The sequence below is a fragment of the Polypterus senegalus genome, chromosome 6, assembly GCF_016835505.1.
Source record: "Polypterus senegalus isolate Bchr_013 chromosome 6, ASM1683550v1, whole genome shotgun sequence".
Lineage (NCBI taxonomy): Eukaryota > Metazoa > Chordata > Cladistia > Polypteriformes > Polypteridae > Polypterus > Polypterus senegalus.
Genome location: NC_053159.1, coordinates 83122884 through 83146140, shown reverse-complemented (window position 1 = coordinate 83146140; position 23257 = coordinate 83122884). Strand labels below are relative to the sequence as shown.

The following is a 23257-nucleotide window of genomic DNA, read 5'->3' as shown; positions in this document are numbered from 1 at the left end:
ATGACAGAGACATAGCAGCCAGATGAACACACAGACAGACACTAATCCTTTTATTAAGGTGGATCATTCTGCAAATTCACAAAATCTTTTTAAAATTTCAAAAACAAATACAGCTTTGTTTCAGATATCTCAATGAAAGCCCGACTTTTCACACAAAGTGCCTTCAAAACATAAGTGTAACAAATCTAAAGAAAATCAGTCCTTTTGGAACTGCAGATAGAAATACAAACATGATGAGGAAAGTAGGGTCTTTTTGTATTATAAGTGAGAGTACCTATAAAAAATGGATAGATGAAAAGATTCGGCAAAGCAATTAAGGCTACTCATCTTTGAGGGCTGCATGAATTGAATAGTTTTGTTTTCTTAAAATGAAAGAAACACTTTCTCAGTCTAAAATAATACAAGTAAATTACTTTGTTTAGCACTGTTAGTATTAATGTTTTGCTTCACTGACTACAATTTCTTAATATTGCTTAGTATATAATTAACTCTTTCTTGCCCTGTAATTAATAACCACCTACTGGCCTCCATCGCCCACACAGGAAAATACGATACAATCAAACTTAAGTCAAGAAACCAATATTTATCATTATATGTAGTGCTTTTCAAGATATGCATAATTTCACAGCAATTCTTAAACCAAAAACAAAAGATGCATAAATGGTGCGATAATGCAGTCATACATTGGTTAGTGTTACTGTTTCACTGCTTCAGGAGACTGAGAATCCCAGTTCAGTCCCTATATGTATGTATTTGCCATGCTGTCTCTGTGTCAGCAGAGTTTGTTTCTGAGTATATTGATTTTCTTCCCACTTTAAGATCTGTGTGTTAGGTGGACTGGAGTGTACAACTTGGGCTGGTTTGAGAGAGTGTGGGCTTGCATGTGAGTGTGCCCTGGAACAGACCTACAGTGCATCTAGGACAGCTTCTTGTTTTACATTCCAGCTGTTCCCCTTTATGAGTATATAACCTTGGATTAACTTGAATTAGAAATTGGATTGATGGATATTTAAATTCAAGAGAAGTAATCAAATTTATATTAGACAGACTCATATAACACTGTACTTCCAATGTAATGTACATAAAGTGCATGGATGATCTCAGGTAGCTTATGTTGATAATTTAACAGTAATAAATGAAGAATTTGTAGTGCACTAAATCTTAACAGTAGGCTTATTTGTACTAAGTAAAAAACATGCTAATTGTTACTTTCTTTCAGTCAGAAGCCTCTGATGGTGATTCACCACCTAGAAGAGTGTCAATACAGCCAAGGTAACTGACTTTTTAGGATATTTAGAAATTAATGAACAACCTGGGAATTGTAAAATTCGAGGGCATTCTTCACTCTAACAAATAAAAAGGATGCTTTGACTCTATAGATGAAATTAGGAGAATGTCTATCTGTGCATTACATTGCAATATGCCTCTTGAAAGCATTATTAAAATAAATACATTGGGCAAAATTAAATATGCACATAATTAAGGGCTTTTTTCATTTAAAATATATTAATACCTTAATGAATATTCAGTAGATAGTAGAAATGAATAGAATTTGAAATCCAGCTTTGCAAATTGACTTGCATTAGGCAAGCTCCTCAGCTATACAATTTCTCCACTATTACCAAAATGAAACTCCATGCAGAGCCGGCTTTATGGTGGCATAAGTAGTTCCTATACTGGGGCTCTGAGCTCAGAGACAGTATTAAAAAATGGGCACCCACAACCTGTCTCACATAACCTTCCCTAGATGTCATCAAATGGGGGGCATGTAGAAGGAAAAGGAGAGAAAGAGAAAGGGGGAGAGTGATGTTTGAAGGGCTTGTGATCAGAATTCAGTCTGCACTTCAGATTCCTGGGAATTGCACCCCAGCATTAACTGAAACTGCATTGGCTGGGAATGCACTGAAAGCTCAGTCATTTAACTAAGTCCATGATTTGAGACAGCTTGAACAAACTACAGTTCCTATTACAAAATTAGTTGCATTTTACATTTTTAATTTGGTAACACTGACTTGTGCCAATATTATTTCCAACCATGCATGTAGTACATGGAAATTTAAATTAATTAGGTTCTTTCTTATTAAGTGATCACTCATTTGTTTTTGTTTCCTTTTAGTTTACTCAGATAAATGCAAAACAAGTAAAATGTACTTAAGTTGAAAGTGTTGCATAAAATAAGAAAAGTAAAGAGAAGTTTGCTTAAATTACCAAAGTTGTGTTAAGTTTCTTACACTTAACTTTAAAAATATTACATTGTATGCACAATATTACTTCTTCCCTGAGACAAGTGCTTATTTAATGCCTAACTATTTAGTATGCATGGAAACAAAAAGTTATGTCTCCAGTATACTAGATGTGCTTTATGTCTCTGATGATTTAAAATCTAAGAAATCAATGTAGACCTCAGTGTTAATGTTCCCTGTGGACCATGCAGTGCACGTGTCTCTGTTATATGCCATTTGCTATGAGATTCACAAAAGCAGTGATAATGTTTGTAATGAGCCCTCTATTGGAGTAACAAATGGAATACATTTTATTACTTCAAATGTTTGTGATGTGCTATCTTTTGGAATGACAGAGACATAGCCACCAGATAGACACACAGTCAGACACAAAAAGACTTATCCTTTCACTAAAGCATAGTGTAATTGCAGCCCGCAGTGCCTATGAGGTCAGTCATGTAATGTCCCATCTTCATGAAATGGGCAAAAGGTCAGTCACAAAATGCTAATCACATGCCCAGTTACACTAAGGTTAAGAATAGGGTTGTGTGAGGATTATCTGACTCAAAGAGCATTTCGTGTCTGTCATTGTGGGAATTACCTGACTTATGTCACAGGTATTGCAGGCTGCAGTTAGACCCATCTCTTTTATTGAGGTTTATATAATGTTTATATATTTTTGAAATTATCACTATTTAACCCATCCCAAATTCCACTTACAATAGTTTGAAGTACTTTTCACTTATAATTACCAGTTAAGTAAAATTAAAGATAAGTACAGCAGAGCATGGCTTACCCAAAGAAATTAATGTAGCGTGGGGATCAATCAGAATTAAATCAGAAAGGTGGAAATATCCAATAGAGAATAAAATTAAGTATTTTAAACCCATTATATTTTAAAATACATGTAAATTATTTATTTAATTATCTTTTACAAAATAATAATGTATTTAATTTTAAATCCAAGTTGTGATAGTCAGCTTTATGTGACATGAATTTTTTTTTTTTTTTGCTGACGCACCACTGCCTGAAGAAGGGGCCTGAGTTGCCTCGAACGTTTGCATATTATAATCTTTATAGTTAGCCAATAAAAGGTGTCATTTTGCTTGGCTTTTCTCTGTATGAATTCCCTAACTTTAAAAGGCAACTCCCCAAGTTTAAAATGAAACGATTTTGAGGGGAAAAAAGACAAGCATAATAATGTGGAAAGAATACGCAGACTACAGTACACAGCTACACATCAAACTGCACTTTCTGTATACTTGATAGCGGCACTAACTACTGGGTTGTCAGGAATTAATAAATTGGAGAGATGGCAACAATCAATTAAAAAATGCTTTTCTATATACAATTCATGGCTGTTCTTTCCACTCCAGGTTTCTGCGCTTCTATGAAACAAAGCATCATAATGCCGGAGCACATACCAGCTTCCTAAGGATTTTTTTCAAATTTAGCATGTCCTCCTCAGTGGCAATGCATTCACTTTCTTTCTTTCTTTCTTTCTTTCTTTCTTTCTTTCTTTCTTTCTTTCTTTCTTTCTTTCTTAAATTACTTTGGCTAACTTTAAGGAGCTAAAAGGTACTGGACTTTTCATACACCTGGAGTGTGTTGTATTCCTCAACAGGGAAATGCTTGATCTAGAAGTACAGATACGAAAGTTTAAAAAAAAAATAAACAAAAAATAGTTACCATTTTAATACGGGCAATGTCCCTCAAGCCCCACCACTAATCTGTGCACAAACAAACACACAAGGATTTAGAGAACACTGCAGGGCCAACTGATCCAACCCCTCACCTCGAAACAGGTTTACAGCACCTGGCACAAAGATCATTTTACATGCTTCAAGGTAATTAAGTTAAGCATATGAGAGAGTTGTGAGGGAAGCTTAATGCTTACTTTGTCCAGCATCTGGTGGGGTTGAGTCCCACTGGCCCTTGTTGTAGAAACGTCATTTGTCATCTGTGTCCATGTAAGACAAACCAAAGGGATATGCTGAGCACATTCAAGAGTATCAGATTGATGGTACATTTAGGCTTAGTCATCCTATTGGACTACAACTTCTTATAATTTATCAACATCTATATCCATCCATCCATCCATCCATCTATCCTCTTCCACTTATCCGAGATCGGGTTGCAGGGGCAGCAGCTTGAGCAGAGATGCTCAGACTTCCCTCTCCCTGGCCACTTCTGCTAGCTCTTCCAGGGGAATTCCGAGCCGTTCCCAGGCTAGCCGAGAGACATAGTCCCGCCAGCGTGTCCTGGGTCTTCCCCGGGGCCTCCTCCTGGTTGGACGTGCCCGGAACACCTCACCAGGGAGGCATCCAGGAGGCATCCTGATCATATGCCCGTGCCACCTCATCTGACTCCTCTCGAAACTAATGGAAACTAATTTCATCCACTTGTATTCGCAATCTCGTTCTTTCGGTCACTACCCATAGCTCATGACCATAGGTGAGGGTAGAAATGTAGATCGACTGGTAAATTGAGAGCTTTGCCTTTCAGCTCAGCTCCTTTTTCACCACAATAGGCTGATGCAGAGCCCGCATCACTGTGGATGCCGCACAGATCCGCCTGTCGATCTCACGCTCTATTCTTCCCTCACTTGTGAACAAGACCCCGAGATACTTGAACTCCTCCACTTGGGGCATAAGCTTGCTCCCAATCCTTTTCCGGCTGAGAGCCATGGTCTTGGATTTGGAGGTGCTGATTCCCATCCCATCTCAGCTGTGAACTGATCCAGAGAGAGCTGAAGATCATGGCCTGATGAAACAAACAGGACAACATCATCTGCAAAAAGCAGAGACCCAATCCTGAGCCCACCAAACCAGACCCCCTCAATGCCCTGGCTGTGCCTAGAAATTCTGTCCATAAAAGTTATGAAGAGAATCGGTGACAAAGGGCAGCCCTGGAGGAGTCCAACTCTCACCGGAAACGGGTTTGACTTACTGCCGGCAATGCAGATCAAGTTCTGACACCGGTTGTATAGGGACCGAAAAACCCTTATTGGGGGTTCCGGGGCTACCTACTCTCGGAGTACCCCGTACAGGATTCCCCGAGGGACATGGTTGAACTCATTTTCCAAGTCCACAAAACACATGTAGACTGGTTTGGCAAACTCCCATGCACCCTCCAAGACTCTGCCAAGGGTGTAGAGCTGGTCCACTGTTCCACAACTAGGACAAAAACCACACTGTTCCTCCTGAATCCGAGTTTCAACTATCTGACGAACCCTCCTCTCTAGGACCCCCGAATAGACTTTTTCAGGAAGGCTAAGGAGTATGATCCCTCTGTAGTTGGAACACACCCTCCAGTCCCCCTTCTTAAGTAGGGGGACCACCACATTCTGGTCTGCCAATCCAGAGGCACTGTCCCCGATGTCCGTGCGATGTTGCAGAGGTGTGTCAACCAAGACACTCCTACAACATCCACAGCCTTGAGGAACTCCAGGTGTATCTCATTCACCCCTGGGGCCCTGCCACCAAGGAGTTTTTTGACCACTTCGGTGACCTCAGTCCCAGAGATGGAAGAGCCCACCTCTGAGTCCCCAGGCTCTGCTTCCTCATTGGAAGACATGTTAGTGGGATTGAGGAGGTTTTCGAAGTACTCCCACCACCGACCCACAATATCCTGAGTCGAGGACAGAAGCATACCATCCACACCATATACAGTGTTGACACTACACTGCTTTTTTCCTCCTGAGACAACGGATGGTGGACCAGAATCTCCTCGAAGCCATCCAGAAGTCGTTCTCCATGGCCTCCCCAAACTCTTCCCACGCCCGAGTTTTTGCCTCAGCAACCAACAAAGCCGCATTCCACTTGGCCTGCCGGTACCTGTTAGCTGCCTCTGGAGTCCCACAGAAAAAAAGGGTCCTGTAGGGCTCCTTCAGCCTGAAGGCATCCCTCAATCCACCAATGTCCACCAACGGGTTCAGGGATTGCCACCACAAAGGGCACCGACCACCTTATGGCCACAGCTGCAGTCAGCCGCCTCAACAATAGAGGCACGGAACATGGCCCATTAAGACTCAATGTCCCCCACCTCCCTCGTGACGTGGTTGAAGTTCTGCTGGAGGTGGGAGTTGAAGCTACTTCTGACAGGGGACTTTGCCAGACGTTCCCAGCAGACCCTCACAATACATTTGGGCCTACCAGGCCTGACCGGCATTCTCCCCAACCATTGAAGCCAACTCACCACCAGGTGGTGATCAGTTAACAGCTCTGCTCCTCTCTTCACCCGAGTGTCCAACACACGTGGCCGCAAGTCTGACGACATGACCATGAAGTTGATCATCGAACTGAGGCCTAGGGTGTCCTGGTGCTAGGTGTACATATGGACACCCCTATGCCTGAACATGGTGTTCGTTATGGACAATCCATGATGAGCACAGAAGTCCAATAACAAAACACCGCTCGGGTTCAGATCGGGGGGCCCATTACTCCCAATCATGCCCTTCCAGGTCTCACTGTCATTGCCCACATGAGCATTGAAGTCTCCCAGCAGAACAAGGGAGTCCCCACCAGGTGCACCTTCTAGCACACCCTCCAGGGACTCCAAAAAGGGTGGGTACTCCATACTGCTGTTCGGCACATACGAGCAAACAACAGTTAGGACCCGTCCCCCCACCCAAAGGCAGAGGGAGGCTATCCTCTCGTCTACTGGGGTGAACCCCAATGAACAAGCTCAGAGTCAGGGGACAATAAGTATGCGCACACCTGCTCAGCGCCTCTCACGGGGGGCAACTCCAGAGTGGTAGAGAGTAGTCCAGCCCCTCTCAAGGAGACTGATTCCAGAGTCCATGCTGTCCGTCGAGGTGAGCCCGACAATATCTAGCTGGAACCTCTTAATCTCGTGCACTAGCTCACGCTCCTTCCTCTTCAGAGAGGTGACATTTAACGTCCCTAGAGACAGCTTCTGTAGCCGAGGATTGGACCACCAAGGTCCCTGCCTTCGGCCACCACCCGACTCACACTGCACCCAACCTCCTTGGCCCCTCCTATAGGTGGTGAGCCCATGGAAAGGGGGACCCACATTGCCTCTTTGGACTGTGCCCGGCCAAGCCCCATGGGTGTAGGCCCGGCCACCAGGCACTCACCCTTGAGCCCGACCTCCAGACCTGGCTCCAATGTTTGTATGCATCATAGGAGGTTTTCCAAACCGTTCTTAGTCACGTCCCTCGCCTATGACCAGTTTGCCTTGGGTGACCCTACCAGGGGCATAAAGCCCCTGACAGCAGAGCTCCTAGGATCATTGGGACACGCAGACCCACCTACCACGATAAGGTGGCAGCTTGAGGAGGGGCAACATCTATATATTAAAAATTTAGTCCAGAGCCAAAATGGAATTGATTTCTATTAAAATTTTATACAGAGCAAGAGCTGATCCATTCAGAGGCCAACGCTGAATGGGGAATCAGAACAAAACAAAACACACTCATGCACACTCTAACACCAGGTAAAACTTGAAGGAAGTCGATTAATATCACTTAAACTAGTCAGCCACAATAATAAAACCACCTGCCTAATATTGTGTAGGTCTGCTCGTGCTGTGAAAATAGCTCTGGCCCATGGAGGCATGGGCTCCACAAGACCTCCATAGGGGTCCTGTGATATCTGGTACCAAGATGTTAGCAGCAGATCCTTTAAGCACTGCAAGTTAAGAGGAGGGGCCTCAGTAGATCAAACTTGTTTTTCCAGTACATTCCAGAGATGCTTGACTAGATTGAGAACTGGGAAATTTGGAGGCCAAGATAACACTTTGAACTGTTTGTCATGTTCCTCATATGACACTGCCATTGGGAATACCATAGTCATGAAGGGGTTTTGTGGTCTGCAACAATCTTTAGGTAGGTTGTATGTTACAAAGCAACATCCACATGAATGCCAGGACCCAAGGTTTCTAAGCAGAACATTGCCAGAACATCACGCTGCCTCCGCTGACTTGCTTTCTTCCCATAGTGCATCCTGCTGCATTCTCTTCCCCAGGTAAATGATGCACACATACGCGGCCATTTGCATGATCTAAATGAAAAGGTGATTCATTAGTCAAGGCCATCTTCATCTACAGTATATCTCAACGGTCCAGATCTGATGCTCATGTGTCCATTGTATGTGCTTTTGGCATTTAACAGTTGTCAGCAGAGCCGCTCTGACCAGTCTGTGGCTACGCAGCCCTATGCACAGTAAGCTGTGATGCTCTGTGTGTTCTGACACCTTTCTCTTATGGCCAGCATTAAGTTTTTCAGCAATTTGTGCTATAGTATCACTTCTGATGAACTAGCCAGAAGAGCTAGCCTTCTCTTACCATGCACATCAATTAGCCTTGGGTGCCCATGGCTCTGTCACTGGTTCACTGGTTATTCTTCCTTGGACCACACTTTTGATAGGTACTAAACACTGCATACCAGGAACACACCAGAAGACTTGGGGCCTCATGCATAACGACGTGCATAGAATTCACATTAAAATATGGCGTAGGACAAAAGCAGAAATGTGCATACGTACAAAAAATCCAGATGCATAAATAGGTGCGAACAGCAACTTCCACGTTCTTCCGCTCCATAAATCCCGGTCAGTGTGAAAATTAACGCATGTGCACGCACCTGCTGCCACTCCCCAACTCCTCCCAGAATTACGACCTTTTGAATATGTAAATCAATATAAATAGCCCTTAAGCTCAGCGTTCTGTGAAAAGACAATGGCAAAAGCATGGGGGAAAAGAAGAATTTCAGCAAATACCAAGTGGAGGCAAGGAAAAACTTACCATTTGTTGGTTTAAGCAGTGATATAATCAAAAAAAAAGTTGATTGAGTGACAGAGTGGTGGAGAAACTTGAAAGTTCAAGTTCAGAAAGTCGCAAAGTGTCCAAAATAAATAAGAAGTGGTCAGATATCAAAGTTGCCGTGAAAAGGCAAGTCATAGCCCACTGTCTGAGTGTCATATGGAAGCGTATTAAGGTAAAGAGAAAAGAAAAATAAAATAGGGACACAGTTGAAAAAAATGTCCAAATGTCAACTTTAATCTCGAAATTTCCACTTTAATCATATTCTTTATTTTGTCATCAAAGTAGAACGTCATAAACTTCACCTTAAAATCATTTAATTTACTAGTTTCTCAGATCCCATCGTGACTAAAGTAGCACATTAAATGCTTCTTTCTATGTGTTCTTTTATGTGTTCTGTGTGTCTAAATCACTACGTGCTTCTTAAACAGGCTTTCTTTTCCGCCGACAGGACACAGAATACATTACATTCATGATATTACAGCTCTCTGAACAATTTAAATATTAAGATGTACACTTGATATAATTAAACATGGAAACACGGAGGCGCAGTATTAACGATGAGCTGGCGCTGCACCACAAAGTCCTCACATGTTTAATTATTAACAATATACATTATTTTAATGAAGTTTAAAACTTATCTGTATAATGTAATAAACATGCTTTACTGCATTTCATCTTAAAAATGATATCAAAATCTCCAAGAAGATAGCATTTGGAAATCAAAATCAACTTAGAAGCCAGTCGTCATCATATGTGAATACTCGCTTTATAAAGCGACTCAGGTTGTGCAATTTTATAACTGCATTGCAAATTTACAGTGAGGTAATTGTACTTCTAAGTACAAAAAGTTCTACCAGGAGCAATTGGTGGACTGATTGAGTGTGTTTAGAGCACTTGGGATGAAACTGTTTCTGAACCACGAGGTCCCTACAGGAAAGGCTCTGAAGTGTTTGCCGTATGAGAGAAGTTCAAATAGATTGTGCACATGGCTAAGACAGCGTGTGCAAGATGCTGTATACCGATAATCCGATCAGCTGCTGTACAGCTGTGATTCCACACTCAGATACAGTGGGTTAAACACTCAGTGGTGCATTGGGAATAACAACACTAAAGCAGTGATGATATTTAGAATAGTTTGGCCATTTGGTGCACCATTATATGGTTACGGGTTGATTACAATGAGATGCCTTAAACTGATAAACGATATGCGATTAATTGCAGTGTATTTGATAAAGCCGCGTCAGGGATATGAATCTAAAAAGTAAAGGCAAACCACACAGAAACAGTAGCACTGCTTTGACGTTGGGTGCTGCCAGTTTGCATAACCGAGTAGAGAACTTGCGTACGCAAGGGATTGACCTGACGTGAAAATGTGCGTGGCTTTAGGCCAAGTTTAGTTTTTATACATTGCGATGTGAACGTGGAAATTAAACATTTTTGTGCGTAAGCACCGTTTATATATGAGGCCCCTGCTGTTTTGAAGTTGCTCTGACCCTTGCCACAGGTGGCTGGGGGCGTGACCCGGCCGGGACACCCCTGAGGACCAGAGGAGGGCTTACACCTCCCCCAGACCACGTGGGGGTGACTGCCCGGGTGACTATGGGGACCACGGGCACAGAGCTTTGAAGCTCAACCCTGTAGGGGCCCATGGTCACCGCCAGGGGGCACCCCAATGCCTATGGAGCCCTGGACCTCAGCACATCCGCCACAGAGTATCGGTGACACCTGGAGTGTTTCCGGGTGTGCAGCCAGTACTTCCGCCACACTGGGGAGTGCCGGCGGAAGATAATCGGGACGCACCTGGAGCACATCCTGGTGGTCATAAAAGGGGCTGCTTCCCTCAGTTCGTTGGCTTGAGTCAGGAGTGGAGAAGGATGGAACTCGGGAGGAGAGGCAAGGAGGTGGCCTGAAGAGAGAGAGACATTGTATTGTTGGCCAGGACTTTTGGGGGACTTTGGGGTTGTGTGCACTGTGTAAATAATAGTTGTGTAAATAAACACGAGTGGGTGATTAAAAGGACGTCTGCCTGTCTGTGTCCGGGCCATGCACCACACCCTGTTGTTTAGCCATCACAATTTGGCCCTTGTCAAAGTCATTCAGATCCTTATGTTTGTCCATTTTTCCTGCTTCCTTCACATCACCTCCAAGAACTGACTGTGCACTAGCTGTCTAATATATCCCACCCCTTGAAAGGTGCCATTGTAATGAGATAATCAATGTTATTCACTTCACCAGTCAGTGGTTTTAATGTGTTGGCTGACTATAAATATTAAACAGACTTTGATATTCAGGTAGTTTTTTTCTGTGTTTTGTCATAAATATTTAATTTTACCAAAAGGTAAAAAAAATGGATAGACAGATGGAAATGTCATTTTGGTCATTTTAAAAAGGAAAAAAAAGTTTGTTTTAAGCATAACTTGTCAGTGGCTCTTTAATTGTTTACACACATTTTCCTAGTTCATTTAAGTATGGCTTATGATTTAGCAAGTGCAGCAAGACAGCAAGTGCAACTTTTTAAATATTTTAATAAAGCTTATATTTTTATTATATTATATATATTTTTTTTTGTAGGATAAAAAATGTAAAGGTTTTGTAAAGTAGAAATAATGAATACAATAAAATATATACAGTACATTCAGTATAGATAAACCACCCATCATAACAATGTAGAATAGTATACTAGCAACTTGTATTTTAAGTACTTGCAAATGTAAAAAATTATAAATGTATTTCTTTTAATTAATATTAGTACTATTTTTGTTCCCTTTTTATCATAGCACTGAAAAATGCCTTTGCAGCTGATCCACATGTACAGAAGATGGCAGCAGAAGATTTCATCATGCTAAATCTTTTAGTATGTCTACCAATCCAATGCAAAAATCACAAGCTTTTTAGAACAGGAAGCCAGTCTGTCACAGGACTTGTAGCTCCACTATTCTAATTTTCATAACCTGCATATCTTGTTATTAGGGTGAGGGAGAATTCAAGGTCCTCAAAAGTAATCTGAAAAGAATTTGCCCACTCCATATACTGTAGAAGTCATCTCAGCTCAGAGGTGGTAACTCTACCTGTTGTATCACTACACAACCCCCTTTTTATCTCGCTAGCATATCGAGGATGTATAGGCTGCGGAAAGGCTAACTGCCCCGATCTCTTAATCCTTCTGGTCTCCCATTCCTGGCAAGGGATTAGTTCTCGACCTGGTCGGGATGCCAGTCCTTTGTTGATATTATGCTTAAGATGTATTGACATGATTTATTGATTTATCTTTAAATAACCAGGAAGATATTTAAAGATAATTGCAACTCTTTTAAGTCATTCATATTTAAGTCATTTTAGAATATTAATAATTATATTCAAGAAATGCCTTGCAGAAAGGAAACCAGGGTTCACGTCTAAGGTCTTTCCTGAGTGGAGTTTGTATATTCTGTGTATGTTTCTTCTGAGTGCTCCAGTTTTCTCCCACAGTCCAAAGACATGCAGGTTAGGTGAATTGTCGATCCTAAATTAGCCTCTAGTGTGTGGTTGGGGTGTGCGTGTGTGTGTGTGTCCTGCTATAGACTGGCATCCTGTCCAGGGTTTGTTCCTGCCTTGCGCCCTATGCCACCTGGGATAGGCTCCAGCTGGAAGCCTGTTCAGTTAGAAAATGACTAACTGATTTCAAGAAATCTTTAATTTGTTCAAACAATCCTTGAATCTTTTCAAGAGATGCACTTTATTTAAAGTTATCTTTAAAATAGTTCAAGACAATTTAAATGTACATGGGTGATACCTGTAAATTATTCATTATCCGTAATCACGTAAAGGTGTCTGTGGGTTTCCAGGCCTTCTGTTGTTGCTGAGTTCAGCAGTGTGTTCCTTCTTTTTAAGAACGTACCAAATGGTTGATTTGACCACTCCTGGTGTTTCTGCTATCTCTTTAAAGGGTTTGTTTTGTTTTCTCAGCCTAATGATGGGCTATTTTACTTGCATGGACAGCTCTTTATGACTTCATATTAAGAGTTCACAGCAACAGCTTCAAAAGCAAATTCCACACTTGGAATGAATTCCAGACCTTTCACCTGCTTAATAATTAATGAAATAATGAAGGAACTGCTCACACCTGACTATGGAACAGCTTCTCAGTTAATGTCCAAACACTTTTGAATTCCTGGAAATGCGGGCTGGGGGGCATTGTGGGGGTGGGCATTTGGGGGTTATGCAGAAAAATAGCTTTCATACCTAAATGGCACATAGGAAATTTTGGGTAAACCCCTTAAACTAAAGCTGAAACTCTACACTTCAATCACATAATGTTTGCTTCATTTCATATTCATTGTGGTGGTGTACAGACACAAAATTCTGAAAATTGGACCTGATTGTAAATGATGCTTAAACAACTAAGGAACAAATTTCAGAGTTTGAATCTGGAAGGGAAATTAAGAATTCTTTCAGATGTCCTTGACTTTATTTGTAATTGTAAACTGTCCGGTTTATATGTATCTGCAGCATGAAACATCAGACAAGAACCTGGCCCCAGATGGTTATTATGTTCCTAGGATTATCTTCATTGGTAAGCATAATACATTTTTAGACTAGATAAAGACCATAAAGCGAAAGCTCAATAATCCAAGCATGCATATTAATTATTTGCAGCTAAACTGACAGTGCAAGTATCATATTTATTTGAAAATAGAATAATATACGCTACTGTAATTTGGTAATATATACAGAAAGAAGCCATTTCAATTAATTATTTATTCAATTTATTTTCAATATACTATTTGTTTCCATGTTAAGGGTTGGGTTACCTTGACATCTAGAAATGAAGCAGCCTTTCAATGCAATGTTACATGTGTGATCTGTTGCCAGCTTGTGCTCACACTGGACCAAGTCAAAGTTCCAAAAATATGGAATGGCAGTGATCTGTGCCATACAGTATTTGTGATGCTGTCAAGACTACAGCAGTGCCCTGTCTCTTTTTATGTGTACTTTTTTTTCCCCCATGTTCTCTTAATATTTCTGCTTATGTTTTTTTTTTTTTAAGTTTTTATTGAAAAGAGACACAATCCAATACATCTGTTTATGACTTTTGTCATGTTTACAACAAATTCAGCTTATATATTATCAAAAAGCTCTTCATGGCATAAAACAGATCAATATATCTCTTTGGGTTATCTCTCAATTATAGAAAAAAAACTATTTACAGAAGACAGAGGATGTATAGAAAATACCTATTAATAAAACACAGATTCTATAACAAAAAAACATCTGGTTCAATAGGGGTTATATACTCAATCCACCTAGACCAAAAATCAACAAATAGATCTATTTGGTTATTCATACTGAAAGTAATTTTCTCCATTATAAACACATTTTTTACAACATTAATCCAATCCTGTATTTGTGGTGGATTAGGTTTGTACCAGCATCTAGTAATAGCTTTTTTACTTGAAGCAAGAATTATTCTATACATGTATTTATTTTTCCCTTCCCAGGAAACCATTGACACCGTGCCCATATAAAGTACCTTAAAACTGAAATCAATTGTAATGTTTAAAATAATTTCCAATACCTTATGTCTATCTTTCCAAAAACCTCAAATTTTAGGACATCCCCAAAATATGTGAAAATGGTTCGCATCCTGTGAGCCACAATGTCTCCAACAATTTGAGTCGCCTTGAAAATTATTTTTCTGTTTTGGGGTAAGGAAAAACCTAATAGTATTTCTCCAGCAGAATTCTCTCCAATATGGAGAACGGGAGGTTGCCCATTGTTGTTTACATATATTTTCCCAGTCCTCGGTTGAGAAGATAATCCCACTTTTTTCTCCCATCTTTCTTTAATGTACAAAGATGAATCTCCTTGTAAATCCATCAAGGCTCTATAAAGTTTTGTAATAGTCTTAAACATTAGTTCAGCCTTATAAGCTGAAGAGAATATTTTAACTAGAGCACTCTTATTTGGATCCTCATCGATCCCTTTTTTAATTTTCAGGCAAAAAGGTTGTCGGAGCTGGAGGTATCTGTAAAAGATTTTTGGATTCCAAACTAAATTTTTCTTTTAGAGAATTAAAATCTAATAATTGTCCTTTATCCATGATTGAGCAATAAGCAGTGATCCCTTTCTTAGCCCATATTTTAAAATGCATATCTAATGTATTTGGTTTAAAATCAGAATCATATGATGGCCATTTCAATACATTTACAGAATCCTTTAGATTATAGTCCTTAATAATCTCAAACTAATTTTTAAGTGTTACCTTAATCCATTGATTTTCTTTCTTATTTTTAATTAAATGATCATCTATGATGCTAGCTTGAATAGGGATCATGTCAAACCAACCAATCTCTATATCCTTCCACCTTGCTTGATATTCTGGGTTGCACCAACAAACTATTATTCTTAACTGTGCTGCCCAAAAATATTTTGTAAACATGGAAGAGCAACCCCTCCTTTATCTTTACTCAGTTGAAGGGTTTTAAAGTTTACCCTTGGTTTCCTGCCTTGCCATATGAATCTGGAAATCAGTCTGACCAGTCTGAGAATCATTTTTTGGGCAAGGGAACAGGCAAAGACTGAAATAGATAGAGCATTCTTGGAAGTATGTTTTGCTTGACTGAATCTAATCTAGATCTCATGCTAAAAAATGGTAAAAGATTCCATCTTGCAATGTCGTTTTATTTTTTTATTAATATGACCATAATTAAGCATTTCTAAATTGTTCATATCCTTGGGGATATTTATTCCTGTGTATTTAATAAATGTTAGATCCCATTTTAAGGAGTAATCTTTTTAAATTTTGTTTGCGGGGTTATAATTAAAGGTCAGTACCTGAGTTTTTAAAATATTTAATTTAAATCCTGAGAAAAAGCTAAAGGTTTTTAAAGTTTCCATTAACTCAATCAATGACTCAGTTGGATCCTTTAGATAAACTAATATGTCATCCGAAAATAGTGCTATTTTATGTTCATCATTTTTGATGTTAATACCTTTTATTTTAGAATTTTGCCTGATCCCTTGTCCCAGGGGTTCAATAAACAATGCAAAGAGCAGAGGAGAGAGAGGGCACCCCTGTCTGGTACTTTGCTTATGTTTTGTTTAGAATTGGTCATTTTAACCCAATGCTTCATGCTCCTTGTTGGTCTTATCACAAGAATCAGTCCTCTCAGGTATAGAAATTGCCTGGGAAGGCTATAAAAGACAGCAGTCGCCTTTTTGAGTTTCTGAGTGTCTTTTTCTTGGTTTTGACCCTTTCTTCTGGGTAAATTCATAACAATATAACTTAATTGAATAAGTTCTTTCACTAAGTAGAATTTCCACATTTATTTTTGCTGAAGGGGAAGAAAATAACATATTAATGCAGTATATGTATTTTGGAAAAATTATTGTTTGTAGGCTTATTTATACATTTTACGGGCACCACTGTTATGTACTAGTTGCATACCAGTAGCTCTTTAGATACAGAAAGAATGAGACATTTTCTGTTTTATTTAAAGGGTGATCCAAAAGAGTGGTCACATGGGAAGGGTTATTTATACAAAAAAAGGTGAATAAAACAAAATCTAAAGGGAAAAGCAAGTCATGAATGTTTAAACAGGCAGAAGTTCAAAAAATACTAAACCAAACAAAGGTTTGAATTGCTGAAAATGTGTATCTTTATGCACTGGCAAACCTTGAAATAATAAAAAGCAAATGCTAAGCGAACATTAAGGCAGTCTTATATAAGATGACTACCATGCTGTCACACACCACCCTCAGTATGTGTAGAATTGAAGGAGACCCTTAAAAACCTACTGAGCTGTAATTGTATGTTTTCTTTGAAGATTTTTGAAGCCTTGGCTACACAGTAGGCAACATATTCAGTTTTCTTTCATTTTAATGGTTGATGTGTTTTTTATCCTCAAAGCATGAACAAAAAAAGATCTCCTTTTATTTGTGATTTGCAAAGATTATTTCAGTACAGCAACACACTCCTAGCATGGATGTACTGTAGTTAGGGAATTCCCTTAATAATCATTAAAAAAGATTTTATTTTATATGAATATATAGTCTAAATCCTCTCAAATATTTATATACAGTGTTTATTTTTTCTAGATCCTTCTATGATTGTTAGGGCAGATATTGCTGGAAAATATAGCAACAGACTGTATGCGTATGAACCAGAAGACATGGACATGTGTAAGTAGCAATAAATTGGCATAATCTGCATTGATTTTGTATTAGTGCTAAGATTAGATAATAATGCTACTAGCTAACACTACAAATCAAAGCTTATTTTTGTTTTTTACTGTTAATTTTAGAAACTGTTTCAAATTTTATAAGCACATATACTGAATGCATGTGGTCAATGTATATGTCAAAAATGCTAAACTAATATTTTAGGCAATTTTGAAATGTTCTGAATATTGGGACGTATAAGGGCCAGAAGGTTGGTACAGAGTGTCCGGTACTCGTGTGTCATAACCTCGCCACAAGCACAGGCAAGAGAAAAATTTTTTTTCCATTTGTTTATTTACAAAACAAAAACAAAAATATGTAAACGTTGATTTTTAATAACTTTTGAAACTTCTGTTGCAAAGTTTTTAATGTCGTTAAGTATAACTTCAAAAGGGTCAGTGCCGTTTGAGAAGCAACCGAGTATCCTAATCAAATCCATATGGACACTGTGTTCTGATGAGGGCTGAATGACAGAGAACTTGAAAAGAACAAAAAAAAATGAGCCAGAAGATATCAAGGCAATCAAATGTCAAAACTCGAAGATCAGAAAGTAAATACCTAAACAACCAAACTTGCCAAAAATTTGCAGTCCTAAATACACTGAAAACAAACACACAGAGTCTTTAGTTAAAATACCAAGTATTTTTGATGACTAGGGACCTGGCGTGAACATTATACCATTGTAAGGATAGGTAGCAAAAGTACAAAAATATTCCACAAAATGTTATTACCCATGAATAAACAAATGGAATTGTGCATTCCTAAAAATATTACTTGAAAAACACAATGTCATTAAAACAAAAACTAAAAAAGAATCAGGATTTCCTTGTAACAAAACCCCTAAAGCAGGGGTGTCGAACTCCGGGCCTGGTGGGCCACAATGGCTGCAGGTTTTTCAATCTAACCCTTTTCCTAATCAGTGACCTGTTTTCACTGTTAATTAACTTCTTTTCTTATCTTCTTTTAATAGCCCTGATTTTAAGGATTCAGTCCCCTGAATTTATTCCTTCCTTCATTAAATGCAGCCGAAATGCAATGAAATGTGAAACGAGCTAACAGATGACCAGCTAAATCCATTTCACACCAACCAATCTCTTAATGAGAAGTTGATTCTTGCTGTTAATTAAACCCGTTATTTAATTCAATGGCTTGTTGCTGCTCTCATTCTGCCACAGCAAACATTTCCAAAAATCTTGATTTTTCTGTTTTTTCTAAGAACACTGTCAAAATGTTTCAGTGACCCGAGCAATCACCCTTATTGAGACCATCACGTTTCTTTATTTTTAGATAATGTTTGATGGGCACAGGTAAGATGGTCACGTGGCAGCTTGTTTTGTGTGTCATTATTGTTTGGCTGCTCATTAAGGAAAAAGAAACAACTAAGGGTTCTGAGTCAAGTTAATTAAAACAAAAGCAAAAGACGTTAATTAGCAGCAAAAACTGGTCACTAATGAAGAAGATGGTTAGAATGAAAACCTGCAGCCACTGCAGCCCTCGAGGGCTAGAGTTCGACACCCATGCTCTAAAGGAATCAAAATTAGGGAGAGGTTATGAAAAATCCATATAATATAAACATTTGTTGGTTTGTGACTTGTGTATTATTATGAAACCAGTAATGGCGCACTGCACGATAACGTGCAGTGAATACACTTGACTTGAGCATTCATAGTTTTCATATCTGTACGTTTAGCATTTGTTTGCTCAGAGGTGGATATGCTTGCTACTTCCTGAGCAGCTCTTCTTGTCTCCACCATAGCGGCCTGCTGCTTCTCTTCTTCCGTCTGCATCTTTTCGCGTTAAAACTGATTGTTAGTTTTTATATTGCAATTACTTAGTACGTTTTTCTTAATTTTTCACTTAAGCTGGCACTTAAATAATTTTTGAGGCAGATTGAAGACTTAAGATATGAAGAGGTAGGAGAATTGACCGTGAAGGTGGTAGGGAATGAGCGCTGCACGGTCGCCCTGCTGCGCACTGTCGAGAGTTGATTCTACAATAGAATAAAATAAAAATATGAAGAGTGATAAAAAATCATCACCCCAGAAGCGGATATTAGACGTCACGTAGTATATGTGTATGAAATTTCAGGTCAATAGGTGAAACGGTTTGTGAGCTACAGGTGATTTAAAATCCTGGACAGACAAACAAACAGCCACGGTAGTGTATTATATAAGAAGGAGATTTTTGAGACTTACCAGGACCTTTTATTGGGTTTATATACTGTTGCCCTTGAAGATTAACACACACACACACACACACCTGCACACACATATACATAGTGATCCTCTCCAGACAATGTCTCAAGTGGTGTCAAATGCAAATCACTCCACAATATCCCACATAGGACACAGCTACTCGCACACACATATAGAGAGATCCTCACCAGACAAAGTCTTGAATGGTGCCAATTGCCAGTCACTCCGCAATATTCTGCCTAAGATTCTCTGCATATAGATTCACTTTCACCAGCTCTAAGAGACATGCAGGTGTTTTTGCAACACACAGAAAAGCCCAACTCTTTTGGTTATGTGCTATTTACCAAACAAACTGCTTTTATCACAGTTTTTCTAATTATTGAGGAGCAACCTCAATAGCCATCTAACTCACAATTGATACCCATTTATTATTTCAACTCATAAAATCATAAAACACAAAGTATAGAAAAGAAGTATGGTATTTATATACAACAATACCAAATAGAAAAAAATCTAATAGAAAGTAAAATAAATAGCAAAATCTACATATAAACACTCTTAGAAAATCCTACTGAAAATTAGAAGTGTCAAGGGGTAGATGTCCTAGACGGCTTCTGGGATAGCGATTGGTGTTGTTCATAATTACATTTTCTGACGTCCACATCAGATGAGCTCATGTCTCTTGTTCTCTCACAGCACTCTTCTGTCTTTTTTTCTACCTCCTGTGGTCCATCTGATGACCTGCAGTATATTTAAGTTAAAATGAACACATGGGGTTTTGGAACATGTGACATACACATTTGATTGCCTATCTGTCCTGATGATGAACAACTATGATCAAAATGTTTGATCTTTTAAGTACATCCACACTGTAAACTAATCTGCTAATTCCTAGTACCACATCATACATTTCAGGTTATAAATTAATTAAAACAGGTTCTGTGGTGTGTGCTTTTTCCCATTCCCAGGTCATAAACTTTTTGGAAAAGAAACTGGCAAATGCATAAATTACTAGTACAAAGGGATGGTTGCAATGCCTACAGTTAAAGTCCTGTAAATTCAGTTCATCGTGGTGCGTTTGAACAAAATGATTCAATTTTAATATAAACAGTTTGCAGTTGAAAAATTCTAGATTTTCCACACCAGAACACTCAAACCCTGACTTGTGAGCTAGCTCCAATAACTACTGTGTCAGTATGACATATAAGTGTTGCCAGTACTATGAATTCTGAGGTAATATTGCCTTTAATATATTAATAATTGCTTACATTGATTAAACAATAATTCTTTACTTTTGAAAAGTTTGTAACAGGTTCATTTTTATTAATTTATCTAGTGATCACTCTGTACTTATACAGTTTCCTAGATGATATATTGGTAGTTCACTAAAATGTATCTACTTTCTTATATTTGCATTCCCCGCTGACAAACGGCAGTTTCTTGGATTTTGATTTTTATATCTAAGTTTCTTGCAATTTATTTGTATTTTCTGTTTTGCTTTCTAGTAAAAATAAACATGAGGGCTGCAAAGCAACTTCTTCATACTGAACTATGAAAAACTGAACTTTGGAGTCTGCAACTTCTACAAATACAACATGTCCGCATTGCAAAAGCTTGTCTAATAAAGTCAAACTTGATTTGCACACAAATATTACTAACAGTGTGATCTCATTTTTGAACAACTTTAATACAACAAAACTATACTTCTCCCATAATTATTATGTGATCCAATATGAGTCCTTTATGATCATATCCAATAGAAATATTATAGCAAGTACGCTTCTTTTATTTTAAATACATCACCGTAGACCATTCATAGCTGAAAATTTTGAGATTTTTAAGCATACATGGGGAAAGGAGCCTTTATTACACTGAGTGCATGTCACTGATCAGTAGTTATATATTATTTTAATTATCCACCTGTTCTTTCACCAGCTAAATTTGGTTTAGAGTGGTTAGTACTGCTGCTTCATAACTCAAGATGCCAGGGTTCAAACAGCAGCTCATCTACTGTCTGGGAGCAGTCTGCATATCCCATATCTTCATGGGTTTTCTCATATTTCCTCCCACAAACCAAGGCATTAAAGTTGGAAGTCCTGGAATATCTCAACCCGTTTTGATTAAGTATGAATGTACCCTGTAATAAAATGGCTTCTGCCTTGCATCAACTGTTCCTGAGATTGGCTGTGGCTCCCTGTGACCCTGGCTTTGAAAAAGAGGGACAAGAAAATGGATGGCAGGAAGAATCTGTTTCATTGGATTATAGAGTTGGACTGAATACTTTTCCTTACAATTTGCAACTTAGAACATTTATCAATACAATATTATTGCACAGTCATCATTTCCCTTAACACTTTATCTTCTTCAGGAACATCAAGAAATAAAACAATCTGGGTTTTCATAGAAACCAAAATCATAAGTAGAGATGTACCTCTGTTGTTTCTAAATTTTGTAAAAAAATAATGCTCAAAAAAACAAATCTTAGCAAAAGGATGTTTTATAAATATGATATTGCTCTAAAGTCACATTTGTAAAGTGTGCTTCATATTTAGATAGATAGATAGATAGATAGATAGATAGATAGATAGATAGATAGATAGATAGATAGATAGATAGATAGATACTTTATTAATCCCAAGGGAAAATTCACGTGCTCCAGCGGCAGCATACTGATAAAAAATATTAAATTAAAAAGTGATAAAAATGCAGGTAAAACAGACAATAACTTTGAGTAATGTTAGCATTTACTCCCCCGGGTGGAATTGAAGAGTTGCATAGTGTGGGGGAGGAACGATCTCCTCAGTCTGTCAGTGGAGCTGCTCCTCAGTTTGGAGATGTTTAGTGTATGCAGTGGATTCTCCATGATTGGCAGTAGCCTACTAAAGCTTACACATTTTGCTGTGATAGCTTTAGCATTTAGCAATTAATAGTTATCTTCTGTGAAAGTCAAATGACTGCTTTATGGGATTTTAGAAAGGGAGCAAAATATATGCAAATATATAGCAGAAGGCAGGGTAAAAGGGAGTAGATACCCACTATCTTACATTGCAAAAAAAAAAAACCTTTGGACCTTGTAGCTCTGGACTGCTAGTGCAAATTTCCTGAATCACGGTGCTGATTTTAGGCTGTAGTTACATCTCTGACTGAAAAAACAGGAGAATCTGTGTTTTCATTTGCTAATACAGTATGTTATGTGATTGAATAGTAAAACTTGGGTTCAAAAGAAATGTTGGTATACCAATTTGGTCCTCTGGTTTAATTCTTTAAACAAAAACCACACAAAACAAACCCATGTTGGCATTGAAGAACTGAAACATAGGTTTTAGCACTCTCTTAACTCAATAGTGCTGCTTAGGTTTCTTTTCATGGAGCTCAGTCCTCCAGTCTGGCTCGAATCAAAATGAGACACCTTTTGGGGGTGATTGGCTTTATACGCCAGAAAGGGCGGGGCCAGCTGCCCCCACTGGATGTCTCCTCGGAGCTGTGAGGGTAGAAACAGGTGACAAAGTTAGTGGTAGTGCCCCCTCTTGTTTCAGTGAGGCATATTATCCCTTAGTTGAGACTGGAAGGTGACCCTCTAACACGCATGTGTGACAATTTGAATAACAATCAAAGTCAGGTGTACGTTCCTGATCAATGGCTTCCCTTTTTCCAACAGACCAGTGACCAATGACCAATGTGCATGGGTTGCTTTTATTCAATTCCAAACAGTGAAAAAACTAAACAAAAGTTGCAGCTCAGTTTAAGTGGCATTTCCTATTGTTTTTGTCTGTTTACATTTATTTGCATGCAATATTTATTATTAATTGTGTTTACATTTCACATATCATGTATCATATGGCAAAAAGCATCGCC

General features: G+C 38.8%; 1 protein-coding gene across 1 annotated transcript in view; it reads left to right on the top strand.

The window, feature by feature from the left end:
• agr1 (anterior gradient 1) overlaps positions 1 to 21056 on the top strand; it is a 41526-nt gene extending 20470 nt beyond the window's left edge. Inside the window, exons 4-8 of the mRNA XM_039756430.1 lie at positions 1220 to 1272; positions 11786 to 11862; positions 13497 to 13560; positions 17085 to 17168; positions 20908 to 21056. Coding sequence (XP_039612364.1) covers positions 1220 to 1272; positions 11786 to 11862; positions 13497 to 13560; positions 17085 to 17168; positions 20908 to 20957 — 328 coding nt within the window. The 3' untranslated portion in view covers positions 20958 to 21056. The remainder of the gene's footprint in view (positions 1 to 1219; positions 1273 to 11785; positions 11863 to 13496; positions 13561 to 17084; positions 17169 to 20907) is intronic.
• The last annotated feature ends 2201 nt before the right edge of the window (positions 21057 to 23257 follow it).